The sequence below is a fragment of the Pseudonaja textilis genome, chromosome 13 (genome assembly GCF_049901715.1).
Source record: "Pseudonaja textilis isolate UNSWEBS1 chromosome 13, rPseTex1.2, whole genome shotgun sequence".
Taxonomy (NCBI): Eukaryota; Metazoa; Chordata; class Lepidosauria; order Squamata; family Elapidae; genus Pseudonaja; species Pseudonaja textilis.
This window is the reverse complement of record NC_142002.1, coordinates 9,401,515-9,413,793: the sequence shown is the minus strand read 5'-3', so window position 1 is coordinate 9,413,793 and position 12,279 is coordinate 9,401,515. Positions and strand designations below refer to the sequence as shown.

Below are 12,279 nucleotides of genomic sequence, written 5' to 3'. Positions count from 1 at the left end.
CTCTGAAGGCTCTCTGGAAGCCAGAAATGGGCCCAAACTTCTGGGACACCCATTTGTCCCCCTCCCCGAGCCTCCACACGTGCCCTGCACTTACCTGCATCCAAAATGAGTCGCATGGGGACTCCTGGGAGGGGAAGGGTAGTGTGGGTGGCATCAGCCAGGAGTGGGATTTGGGGGTTCTCCGGACTGCATAGAATCTTAGCTAGGGGCTCTCCCGAACCCCTGCAAACCCCAAGCAGCCCAGCCCTGGTTTTATGTTCAAATATTGTAGATCAAAGAGAAATGATTGCTCATCTTTAACTTTTGGGACTCTAGTGTTGCATCCTTTCCAAGAGTGATTTGATTCCTATTGGGGAATGAATTAGATTTGGGGCAACGTGGGATGAATTGACACAATCCTGTGCATGTATTGTGTGCCTTCACACAATTCTGGCTGGAGTTGCTTTGCTTACCTGTGGCTTGTTGGACAAATCACAATGTATTGGTTCTGCATTGCATAATAAGTTGTAAACTAACCATAATGGCTGAATTAAGGCAAAGCCAGAACTAACCAAACCATGGCATGTGGGGTGATATTTTAATTTAATATTTTGATTCGGCTCCTATGGATAACGTTTTTAATTTCAACCTGATGGAATATAGCCTTAATCGTGGAGCTTGAATCTGCCAGGTGTTAAACCAACTCATATAATAAAGTCTAAATGAATTGGAGGGCACGAAGATGAGAAAAATATTTTGAATTCATGGAGGTTGAACCATGAAACACTTCACTAAAAAAGCAAGAGTGCCACACTTCACTCTTGAGAATTTCAGTGACATTCTGTTTTGCTTTTTTTAAAAAAAAAGATTTAAAGTACATTTCCTTTCATCCAATTGAATTTTTCTGCAGATCACTAGCATTTTCTAATTTGCTAAGGGAAAACTCCTAAGAGTTTATGAGTGTTTATATAGCTAAAACAATACCAGCTTTTCCTGGGATTTAATGGAAGTAAAAAATGAAAGAAATGTGGGCGGTGAGGGGAGAACTCAGAAACAGTCCTGTAAAGATACGTTTTCTCATCGATCGTGAAAGGGAAAGCTAGATGAATGAAGGGATCAGAATATTGAACAAGTCATAGCCAGTTGTTCACCTGACTAGGAACACTTCGTACTATGATATTTTGCTGATCTGTTTCACAGATTAGCTACTATATATCTTTTCAGAAGAAAACATGACAGCCACTGAAAAGTGGATATGTACCTTTTTGACAAACAAGTGTAAATTGTCATCAGATTAAGATTACCCATATTTTTTAAAAAAAATAAGGGGTGAGTAAAGAGAGGACTTCCTTTCTTTCTTCTTTCATGCAAATAAAGATTGCAGGAAAAAAGAACTTTTCCCAGGGGTGAACAACTGAAATTTAGAACTTCTATGAAACATGGAGATGGGCATCAGTTCAAGAGTTGGGCTCTACATGACCAAAGGTAGTATACCACCCAAGTCAAGCTCATCTTGGTCATGTCCTTCCAAGTCTAATTCACCATCCCTTTAGTTGATGTTGTTGTTATTAATAATTGCCAGCATTTGGATACCTAGGTTAGGGTATTACTCTGAAATGATATTGAGTTAAGCTTCCCTGCATTTTTTTACCAATGGATAGCAGAAATTGCTAATTTAGGAACATCAGCAGAAAAAATAATTGGGATAAATGTGACAGCAGAGAGGTAGGAGTGTCCAAATAGAAGCATCAATCTGGAAATAAAACAGCATCAACCTGGTTTAAAAGCTTCCTGAGTAGAATAGCCATTAATGGGATTTGGAGTAGTGGTGGGGGGGACATAAGAGGAATCAAAGTCTATCCAAAAGTACAGGATGCTTCAACTGGATGTGGGATGGAAATAACATTATAAGACAATATTGGGGTAGTACAACAATGGGTAGATATAGGAAGGAATGAACAGGGGGTTTTCTAAGAGTTAATTGTATACACATACACATGTAAAATATAATATTTATTGTGTACGTACACATTTTTCTAAACTGTGAAATAAACTTTTTTTTCTTCTTTTGTTCCTTTGGTTTCAGATGAATACAGTCCAAGTCCCTCCCCTCTCATCACAGTGACACATAAGCCAGAGGAAGACACATTTGGGGTAAGATGCTTATGATTTGACAATGGGAAATAATTTTATCTTAACCACTGGTTTATATTTTGTGGGTTTCTCTGGGAATGCAGCTTCGTACCTTGTCTACCCAGAAAGATCGTATGAACCACAATTACTGTGTTCCCTTGAGATGGTAAGCCAAAGGCCAACTAACTCATTCATATCATCCACAATCCTGGCTAGGGTAATGGCTTACTAGCTGTTTCCATGTTGTAAGTTGTCCTAGAATGGGGTTTCTGGGTATAACAAAGTCATGTGTATGATTGCAGAATCAAACAAATGCCATCCTATCAGTCTCTTTTGGATGATTCCTCTTTAGAGTTTATACCTCGGAAATTTTAGATGGCTTCATTTTTGCCTCATTGTTGACTGATAAACAGCATATCAGGTTGTGGATGTTGTTTGCCATGGATGCAGAGGGATCATGCAGTAGAATGCCAAGGGATTATATGTGAAGAAAAGTAGATGGATAAACTGGCGTTTCTATGCTAAATTTGAATATGGCTGCTGCATTCACATCATCATCTATCTCTGAGCATGTAGACTATATGGTGGCTTAAATGATGGCTTGACTACTTTGGAAGACTATCAGCAGTTGTTTCAACTCACTGAGTTGCAACCTTCCAAAGCTTATTTTAGTTTAGTGTAGTATATGAATCTAACCACTGAGCACTTGTGTGCATTCAGCTTGTAGAACACAATGTACTAATTCCCAGTAAGATTCCTCCATACCTGGTTTGTAATAAGCATGTCTTCCCATTCTTAGGGCAATTTGATAAGCACAGCAAAAACTGATGTTCAAGAATTCCTTAGGGTATTACCACTTTGGAGAGAGGAGAGATGCTGGGGGAAAAAATACTTGGATGAGCAAACTCAATCCCAGGGCAAAGAAAGATGTCATCTCTTGTTTTTGCTATGGTGCTCATGTGCATTGCATGCAGGTTCTGTTCCTTAAGGACAGCCATTGTGCAAGTTCCCCTTCCCCCTGGCCTATTTTGGCTCCCCAACTTTCCTGCTTGTAGAAAACAAAGCAGAAAAAAAATATAAGGCAGATCTGATAAAGCACAACATGTATAAAATATGAAGATTATTCCAGACTGGAGAAGACAGTAGCCTGCAAGTAAGGAAACATCTCTTTATTTTATGCAATGTGTATTTCATTTTGAAAAGAAGTAGGGTTTGCAATCAAAGTACAGAGCAGGAAGAATATTTTCCCAATAAGTGAGGGTATATCTTTTAAGAGAAGTCTTTCTATGCACCCAAAAATAAAAGATAAATTATCTGTCAATATGTTTACCAGAAATATCTGAGCTGCCTCCAGCAAAACTAATTTTCTCTTTTGTTTCTCTCCTGTCTTATTTATGGATCCCATTGCTATCTTTTTACCCTTTCCAGAACTTTTTCAGTGATGCACAACTTTTTCAGTTTTTGGCCTTTCATGTTGTTTGTGGGTCATTTTTCCCATTACATGGCAGAAGGCCTGGGCCTCCCACTTTGATGGGGGCTGCAACAAATCATGTGTCTCTGCTGAGTGTGCCAACGTGACGGGCCTCTTAGTCAAAATGACTTGATCTCATTTACACATTGCTTCATTTGTAGTTGTTAGTATATTCACCCTTACAAAATCTGGAATGTGTGAAATGCCCTCAAGTGATTAACGGCATATCTCTCCTAACAATTCACAGATGAATCTAACTGCACTCTTACATAAAACCCTTCTTATATCAAGAATTACTGTCCAACACAAACAAGATTGCAACATCACAGGAAGGGCTGGTTGTTAAAAGTGAATACATTCAGTAAGGAACGAATGCTGGTACAATGGGAATCTCCTCCATCAGATGAATCCAATTCCAGTTCATAAAATCTGTTTTATAAAGATGACTTTTTAAGGTGTCAAGATGTTCAGGTGCTTTAAATATAACTGCCCTTCTGGATAAAACTATCATAAAATGCCCTTCTTTAACTGGTACAAGTATTGTACTGATTATAATGCTGATTATTTTTTCCTACTTGTACATTTATGACTGTGGTGCTTTGATGCCTTAAAATGTTTGCCAGCTGAATTGATTATTCTGTAAAGTATCATAAGCCTTTTGGCATTTTGAGGGCTGTTGGTTTAAATATAGAATGTTTTGATTTAAATTGCCTTCAGCTTCTCCATTCTCCTTTGCTTGTTTGATGCTGAAGGAAAGTTCACCAAGGTGTACAAATAGAAATAGAAATTGGTTCCCAGCAATGATTGATGCCAGGTTTCAAATTAGCTCCACATGTTTGGCCACTATTTGTTTCCAATCAAATATCCTCTTTTGAACATTAAGAAAACTACATTTCCATATAAATGTATTTATTTTAGTTTCCCATCAGTATTTATTGTATCAATATTAGGTTTTTGTAAACAAATATTTTTATGAGTGTAAGAGAATCCTTCAGCTACTTTGGGATTTGTTTAGGCCTAAGGTTCTAGATCTTATAAGGGTGATACTACAACTTGGTTGTAGTTGTAATCCTGAGTATAATTACATCAGGATAAGCTCTGTACTGCAGTAGGACTTAATTCTGTGTGGACATAAACAAGCATGTGACAGAGTCACTTTTAAGCAGATATTTGTGCTCTGAGAAGAGCACATCTGGTATGGTATTTAAGGCATTGGGCTATAAACCTGGAAACTCTGAGTTCTAGCCCTACCTTAGGCACAAAACTAGCTGGGTGACCTTGAGCTAGTCACTCAGCCCTAGGAAGATGGCAATGACAAACTACCTCCAAAAAGAAAGGAAGAAAACATTGCCAAGAAAGTTTCAGAGACAAGTTGAGAAGGTCACCAGGTCAACCCTAACTTGAAGACACAAAAAGCATTATTCTTTAAAAAATGTGTTGGACTTTATATCTGAGGCATGGCACCCTCCATTTCTCTACACAAGCATCTTTCATGCAAATATTATTTTAAAAGAGGTTCTCATTCATTCATTTAGTCATTCATTCATTCTATATGATTGCCCATCTAACCATAGTGAACGTACACACACGCACCCCTCATGTGAAGTTGCTAACTAGTGGCAGATATATATCTGAACACCATGCATGAGAATACATCCAGATCTTCTATGAAAAACCAACAGGATTGAGGTCATTTTAATCACACAGGGAATGGCCTTTTAAGGGACACATGCCAGCCTTTGCAAAGAAGAGATGGTATCTGATCCTAACAGTTTAATATATTTTGGAGCAAATGCCATCTCTAACATACTTTTATTTGCATGTTACAACAGAATTGCTATAGATCTCTTAACCGTGCAGAAAGCCAGTAATTGCAGTTGGCTTTTTAAATCAATATAATAATAGTTCATGTATGTACTATTCTATTTTTATACCATACTATTATAATTCTTATGCTTGAAATATTAATATTATACATAGATTGTTATCTGTAGATCTTGGTGACATAGTGATTTTATAATTCATATTAGCTTTTAAAATTTATCTTCAGTTAGGAATCTATACCATTTTCTCCAGATTGTATAAATCTCCTCTATATTCACTTTTCTCTTTAAAACATAAAACTTACCATCTTAGTTTTAAGACTTACACTGAGAGTCTGTTGGAGTTGGGCAGCACCTAAATGGAAATAAATAACTAAACAAACACCTAAATAATGGTATTAACATTTTAATGTATACAATTGATCTAAATTTTAGTCTTTTTTGTATACTTTTGATAATTATCAGTGAGATAGCTGTAATTGTATTTTTTAATATTATATTGGTGGATGACCAAAACAAAATGACTTGATAACAACAAAGGTCACAATAATAATTAAGCTCAAATATTGGAAGGTATTCAACTCAAGTAGTTGAATACTAGAGCAATAATATGTTGCATTAAAACATTTCCAAGATTTGAACAGTGTGCCCAACCATTCTAATACTTAACTCTGAAGATGTGTTATTAATTTAATGGGGGGAAAAGTTGAACAGGTGTTCCTTGTTCTGCTATAGCTTTACCCCTTTCTTTGCTCCTGACGGTTTATTTTTCTGCCATGTATTTCTTGAGTTCCTCTCTTTCTTTCTCTCTGAATCATACATATATATTCCCTTCATTTTAATATATAAGAGAAACTTATAATATTTAAGTTGTTTTTACTTATATGACATAGCTAGTTTAATTATTTTGATGATTTGGTTATTTGCAGAATTCTCATCAGTGACTGTAAAGATAATAGACTATTGAGACAAACATATACATTTGAATGCAAGTGATTTGAGTATTCAATGATCCTCTAACATCCAGGATATTCTTTATAGGTATCTATCGCAGTGGGTCTTGCAGCTTTCGCCTGTGTTCTCCTGGTGGTCCTATTTATTATGATCAACAAATATGGACGGCGATCAAAGTTTGGAATGAAAGGTACAAATCAACCCCTTTCTCCCCACCCCCTTCATTGACGTCCATGTGGTAGAGGTAGGTAGGAAAATAAATTGTGGGTTTTCTCGGTGTATTTTGGTTCAGGGCTTGAAAATAACTTCGCATTGGGAAGACAGTTGTGTGTTGGAAACAGGTATGCATTAAAACTAGTGGAGTAAAATCATGCAGTTCCCAGGTATATGTTGTATTAGAAAGAAAGGAATTCAGAAAAAGCAGAAGAACTTCTGGGCATTTATGACTGGGGCTCACCAGTGCTAGTTGTTGGTTTGTTATGTATGTTGTGCTGAACTTCAGTTTGTAAATGTACTTAGTAGTAAGTCATAACTGATTCACTGACAGAATGAAAGTGGCAGTAGCTCCAGTCTCAAATACTAAAGAGAAATTTTAGGGAAGAATAATTCATCATTAACACCATCAGGAATGTGATTATGGTTCAGAGTCATTGTTGAATTGACTGTGGCCATCACCAGGAGAAAACTTTTGATGAACACTTTTCCTAAACAAAACTCAGATGCCCAGTCAGCTGATATCCTAAGTAACTATTGCTGCACTCCTGAAGCACATGCCATAATCAAATGGGGAAGCTGCCAGATGGCCATCAGTCTTTTTTTAAAATAATTTTAAAAAGAGATTCACAGAGAAAGAGAAACTGCAGTGACCCAATTAAGGCTAGCATTGACATTGTTGAGGCTATATACCCATCCTTTTCTTCCTATGCCTCATCTCTCCCTGCATCTGGTATGTTGAGTTAAAAAAAAAAATGACAACAGAGCTGAAGTTTCTAGAATAGTCTCAAAAAAACCCCAACCCTTGATTTCTGGACTTTTCTTTATTTCCATAATGTAGATCCAGAGTGATTCATTTATTTCCAATCCATCTTTGGACAAACTCATCCCCTCTAACCACACCGCTGATTGGATTGAGTTACTTGCACGGCATGCTGTCATTAGCCTCTTCTTCCAACCAAGTCAACCTGTTGTAGGTTGAACTATTGAGTACCCAGGTCTAGAGAGTAAATTGAATTGCGAGGACATTGCTAGTTGCGTGAAGTGCCAAACCTGATGGGCATTCAGTTGTTGGCTTTCTTTATGCAGGCAGTCAACCATCATTGCTAACCCAAGTCCATGATAAGGACCACAGTGCTCATGCATGTTTTGAATACCTAAGTAGTAAGGTCTTTCAAGCACAACATATGTCCACATAGATCCTCATAAGGAATGATTTAATATTTGCGGTGGATAATTGTTGAAAGCATTTGGAAAAGCAAGAGTGTGGCTAATGTCATAATTATACTGTGTCTTTTGGAAGAATTGGAAGAGGTGTAGCAAATAGCTGGAATTCACTCTCTTTTGTCTACACTTCTCTGTTAAGTTGTAGCCTCCACTATTTCTCTCATAAATCACAGACATAAAGTTCCCTCTACAGAGTTAATTCTTCTTCCTTTTTTGTGGCTTTTTATCAGTGAGGCCATTAAGCAGAATCTGCAGTACATGAAGGTGTCTCAAACCCAGAATGGCTGCATTTTCCTGCTTTGATTTATCTAGTCAATAACTCTCTATAAGTACAAGGCAAGTTGAAAATCTTCCTATTTATTTATGTAGTTATTCCTTCCTATTTTTTCCTTCCCACCTCCCTTGTGTTCAGGCTTTTGATTCAGGGCCCTTCTCCTGAAAGATCATGTAGAAATATTAAAGCTGAAGTAAAGCTCCCACTTTCCTCCATTGTGGTTGCCCACGTGACTGGTTTAATTGTGTGGGATTCCTTCTTCATTAGTATTGAGTTAAAGCTCATCTGAGTCATTTGTTAGTTTAATGGCACATATTTCAATTTGCTAAGCTGAGTCAAACAAACAATAATGTTCTTTCCTCTGCAGGGTATTACATGGGGAACACCCTCATCCAGATTATTAATCAGGTTGTGCATCGGTTAACATATTTTTGCTTGTGTTTCCAGGTACAATTCAAAGTGCGGGCTTTGAATAGCAATTAAGTTTGTCATTGCAACATTATTAGCCCCCTTGGGGAGGCAGGCAGGCAGGGAGGAAGCATTGAGAGTTTACGAAATAAGCACAGATTCCCCTTGTTAATTTTGGAAGGTATTCTCTAATGGGAGTGGAATTTAAATGGAGATATTGGCAGTCATTCTTTCATTTGAACTTCTCAGCTGCCTAAATTGAATCCTAATATGTGTAGGATTGACTGAGAATTTCCATAGAGAAATCCTATGGGTAGTTTGGTAGCTGCCATTTTCACTCTGTATCAATAGCCCTCTTTGAACAATGCTTACAACAAAATCTAAAACACTGTTTCAGCATTGGGAGATGAGGAATGAATGAAAGCTATCATTTAAGATGAAATCTGCAATGTAATGTAGGCATATCACAGTTGGAAAAGCCACAAGAAATTATATGTCAGGTTTCACCCATTTCTCTGTCCCATCCATATGAGAAATGCAGACCCAGGAATGTTTTATATATACAGGCATACATACTCACCAAATGGCCTGAAAACCATTCTGTTCCTCAGATGAAAATAACTGGGGAAATGGGACAGTAAAATAACTGTATGGAAAAAGGAAAAAAGAAGGATGACAAGGAGAAAAGAGACAATCAAGGATTGCTTGCAATTCACTCTGTGATGCTTTACAGGCTGCATTATCATTGGATCATTTGCTATACGCTTCCATCAGCTTTGATCAGAGCAGCTATATGAATGTGAATGTCAAAAGTACTTGCAAAGGCATTGCACTACAATTTAGAATCAGTTAATAGGCACTTAAAACAAAGTGGTGTCTTATCTGATCATGATTGTGGGGTCCTTAATGCTCCCCCTCATAAATATAGAGTTACAGGCCTCCAAGTTGATGGCCCAACAACGCCATTTTAAGGGGAACATCTCATGCGATTTATTTTTTTTATGTATGAGATTTATAAACTGCTGCACTCCAAGGCTTTGGGGGAGGGGGGTGAGGTAGAATAAAAAAATACCAGCAGTAGGTTTTCCACAGTTTATGTCCACTGAAGGACATTTTACACTCAATACATTCATATACGTAGAAAATATGAAAAGAATAAATGTATTTATTTATATTTGATATTTTATATTTCTTGTATTTTTTTACCCAATCATCTCCCTCTGAGATACATGCATATACACAAATGCACACACATATGTGGGGATGGGGAGAAAGTCATACATAAATATAAAAAGAAAATACAGAACATATTTTTTTCAATCAGCAAAGATGATTAAGGGACTGGAGGCTAAAGCATGTTATGAACAATTGAAGGAATGAGGTATGTCTAGTTTGAGGAAGAGGACTAGGGAGTGACATGATAGCCGTCTTCTAATATTTGAGGTTCTGTCACAGAAAAGAGGGAGTTACGCTATTCTTCAAAGCACCTGAAGGCAGGAGAAGAAGTAATGGATAGAAACTTACCAAAGAGAGAGGCAACCTAGAATTAAGGCAAAATTTCCAGTAAGCGAGAACAATTCGTCAATGAAAGGGCTTGCCTCCAGAAATTGTTTTCACTGGAGGTTTTTAAGAATATATTAGACAACCATTTGTGCGTAATGCTATAGCTTCTCCTGCTTGAGCAGGGGATTGGAATAAAAGATCTACAAGGTCCTTCCAACTCTGATATTCTGCATTCTGTTAAGAGTGAATTATTCACAACTCTTATAAATTAGCACTTCACACCTGAAAAAAAGGGATGTATGCATATTGAGATTATCTGCCAACCACAAGATATATTGCTGCATCCATCTTATTTGAGTCATGGTGGCATTGTGGTTAGAGTGCAGTACTGCAGGCTATTTCTGCTGACTGCTGGCTTCCTGCACTTTGGCAGTTCAAATCTCACCAGGCTCAAGGTTGAATCAGCCTTCCATCCTTCCGAGGTGGGTCAAATGAGGATCCAAATTGTTGGGGGCAAGAGGCTGACTCTGTAAACCACTTAGAGAGGGCTGTAAAGTACTAGGAAGCAGTATATAAGTCTAAGTGCTATTGCTATTGCTATTTCTATTGCTATTTTCCCTGAAGTGTACTCTGTGCAGTGCATGCTTGCGAATTGATCATTTGATTATAGGCTCTGAGCCTCAGATCTAGAGGTTTTCTAGTCCAATCTGCAGAGACTCTGGCAAGGCAATCAGTGATGCCTGTTGCTTAGTAGGATATTTAGGTTTAACTCTAAATATTCCCATTCTTATTTCTCTCAAATTGGTAAGGCAAGGAGTGACAATCTGCATTTCCCCAGTCCACTTTTACTGGTTCCTGTAATCTGCACTAATCACTACAATTTTACCTCAAATCAATGTACAGTTTGTTTCCATTTCGGAGCAGGAAACATACAGAAGCTTAGAAGAGGCTCTACATGGTTTTATAGCTACTTAAATGTTTTTGTTCCCCAAAGCTAGGAAAACACTGAAAAATCCAAGTCCTAAGGCTCCATCAATTTTGCAGAAAATCTGAAGGCTAGAGGCAAGATCTTCCAGAAATTAACTGAGAAATCCACTGGTTTTAAACCATAACCATCCATTCTGCAGACACAGAAAATGGTGTAAATCTATCTTTAGACCTTAGCTCAAAATGAAATAAAATGGTTAGCATGTGTAACACTGTTTTTTGTTCTTATCTGGTTCCCGCACCCCCCCCCCCCACTTCATTGAAGCAGTGAGAAATATATTTTTGTCATTAAAACAAAGAATATCTTAGTAGCCTCACTGCTTCTCCAGGATTTTTCTTGTTGTAGTTCCTAATGTTATTTTCAGTGACAGTGGCATGCAGTAGGGTAACATGGAACGGATAGAAATTAGCTGTATTTAAATGCTTTCAATCTACCCGAATCTTAAACCATTTGGAGATTTCTGCTTCTTTGGCAGAAATTTTGTAGGAGAAATGAACCAGAAGTAGCAAGGCTGGGAGGACAGTGGGTTAATGAGCATTTCTATATTGGTATGGTGAGCTGTGATGGCACATTGTTAGAATGCAATATTGCAGGCTAACTCTGCCCACTACCAGCAGTTTGATCCTGATGGACTCAAGGTTGACTCGACCTTCCATCCTTCCCAGATCACTAAAATGAGGACCCAGGATTTGGGGGGCAATATGCTGACACTGTAAACAAATTAAAGAGAGCTGTAAAGCACTATAGGGCAGTACATAAGTCTAAGTGCTATTGCTAGTGCAATTAGAATCCTACAACATCCCATTGCATCATCCCAATTCAGAGATTTCTGCAGCTGTTTGCAGAGCTTGCAGGAAGGGGAGGGAAAGGCTATGTCAGGGTGAAGCACATTCTTTGCTTATGGCAAATTTGGAAGTGATAGCATCTTTGGGGCTTACTTTTTATTTTGCATTGGCATTTTAGTTTTAACTTTCCCTAAGCCCAACATCGCTTAAGTTCTCATTTATCAAAGTATTATGCCCTGGAGATTCTTTCTTGGTACCTAATAGAATATCCAAAATCTTATTTTTTTTTCTAATTTGCTTTCAGATTTGTCTTCAATGATAGCCTGTCCCAAACTTTGCTTTGAAAATAATAATAATAGAACATAGTTGCTACTTAACTATGATTTTAGAAAATTTCCAAACCCCAATCTATGAACAGCTGCCCTTTAATTTCTGGATGAATTTAGCAAGTGGCGTCATTCAGGTAGTCTTTGGCTTACAACCACAATGGAGACCAGAATTTATATTGCTAAGTAGTGCCT

The 12,279-nt window shown here is 37.6% G+C and overlaps 1 protein-coding gene across 4 annotated transcripts in view; it reads left to right on the top strand.

The window, feature by feature from the left end:
* Window positions 1-12,279, top strand: part of NTRK3 (neurotrophic receptor tyrosine kinase 3) — a 441,983-nt gene that overhangs the window by 205,701 nt on the left and 224,003 nt on the right. For all 4 annotated transcript variants that reach the window (XM_026709346.2, XM_087941347.1, XM_026709349.2 and 1 more), the window contains 2 exons: window positions 2,066-2,133; window positions 6,448-6,550. In XM_026709346.2, coding sequence (XP_026565131.1) covers window positions 2,066-2,133; window positions 6,448-6,550 — 171 coding nt within the window. The remainder of the gene's footprint in view (window positions 1-2,065; window positions 2,134-6,447; window positions 6,551-12,279) is intronic.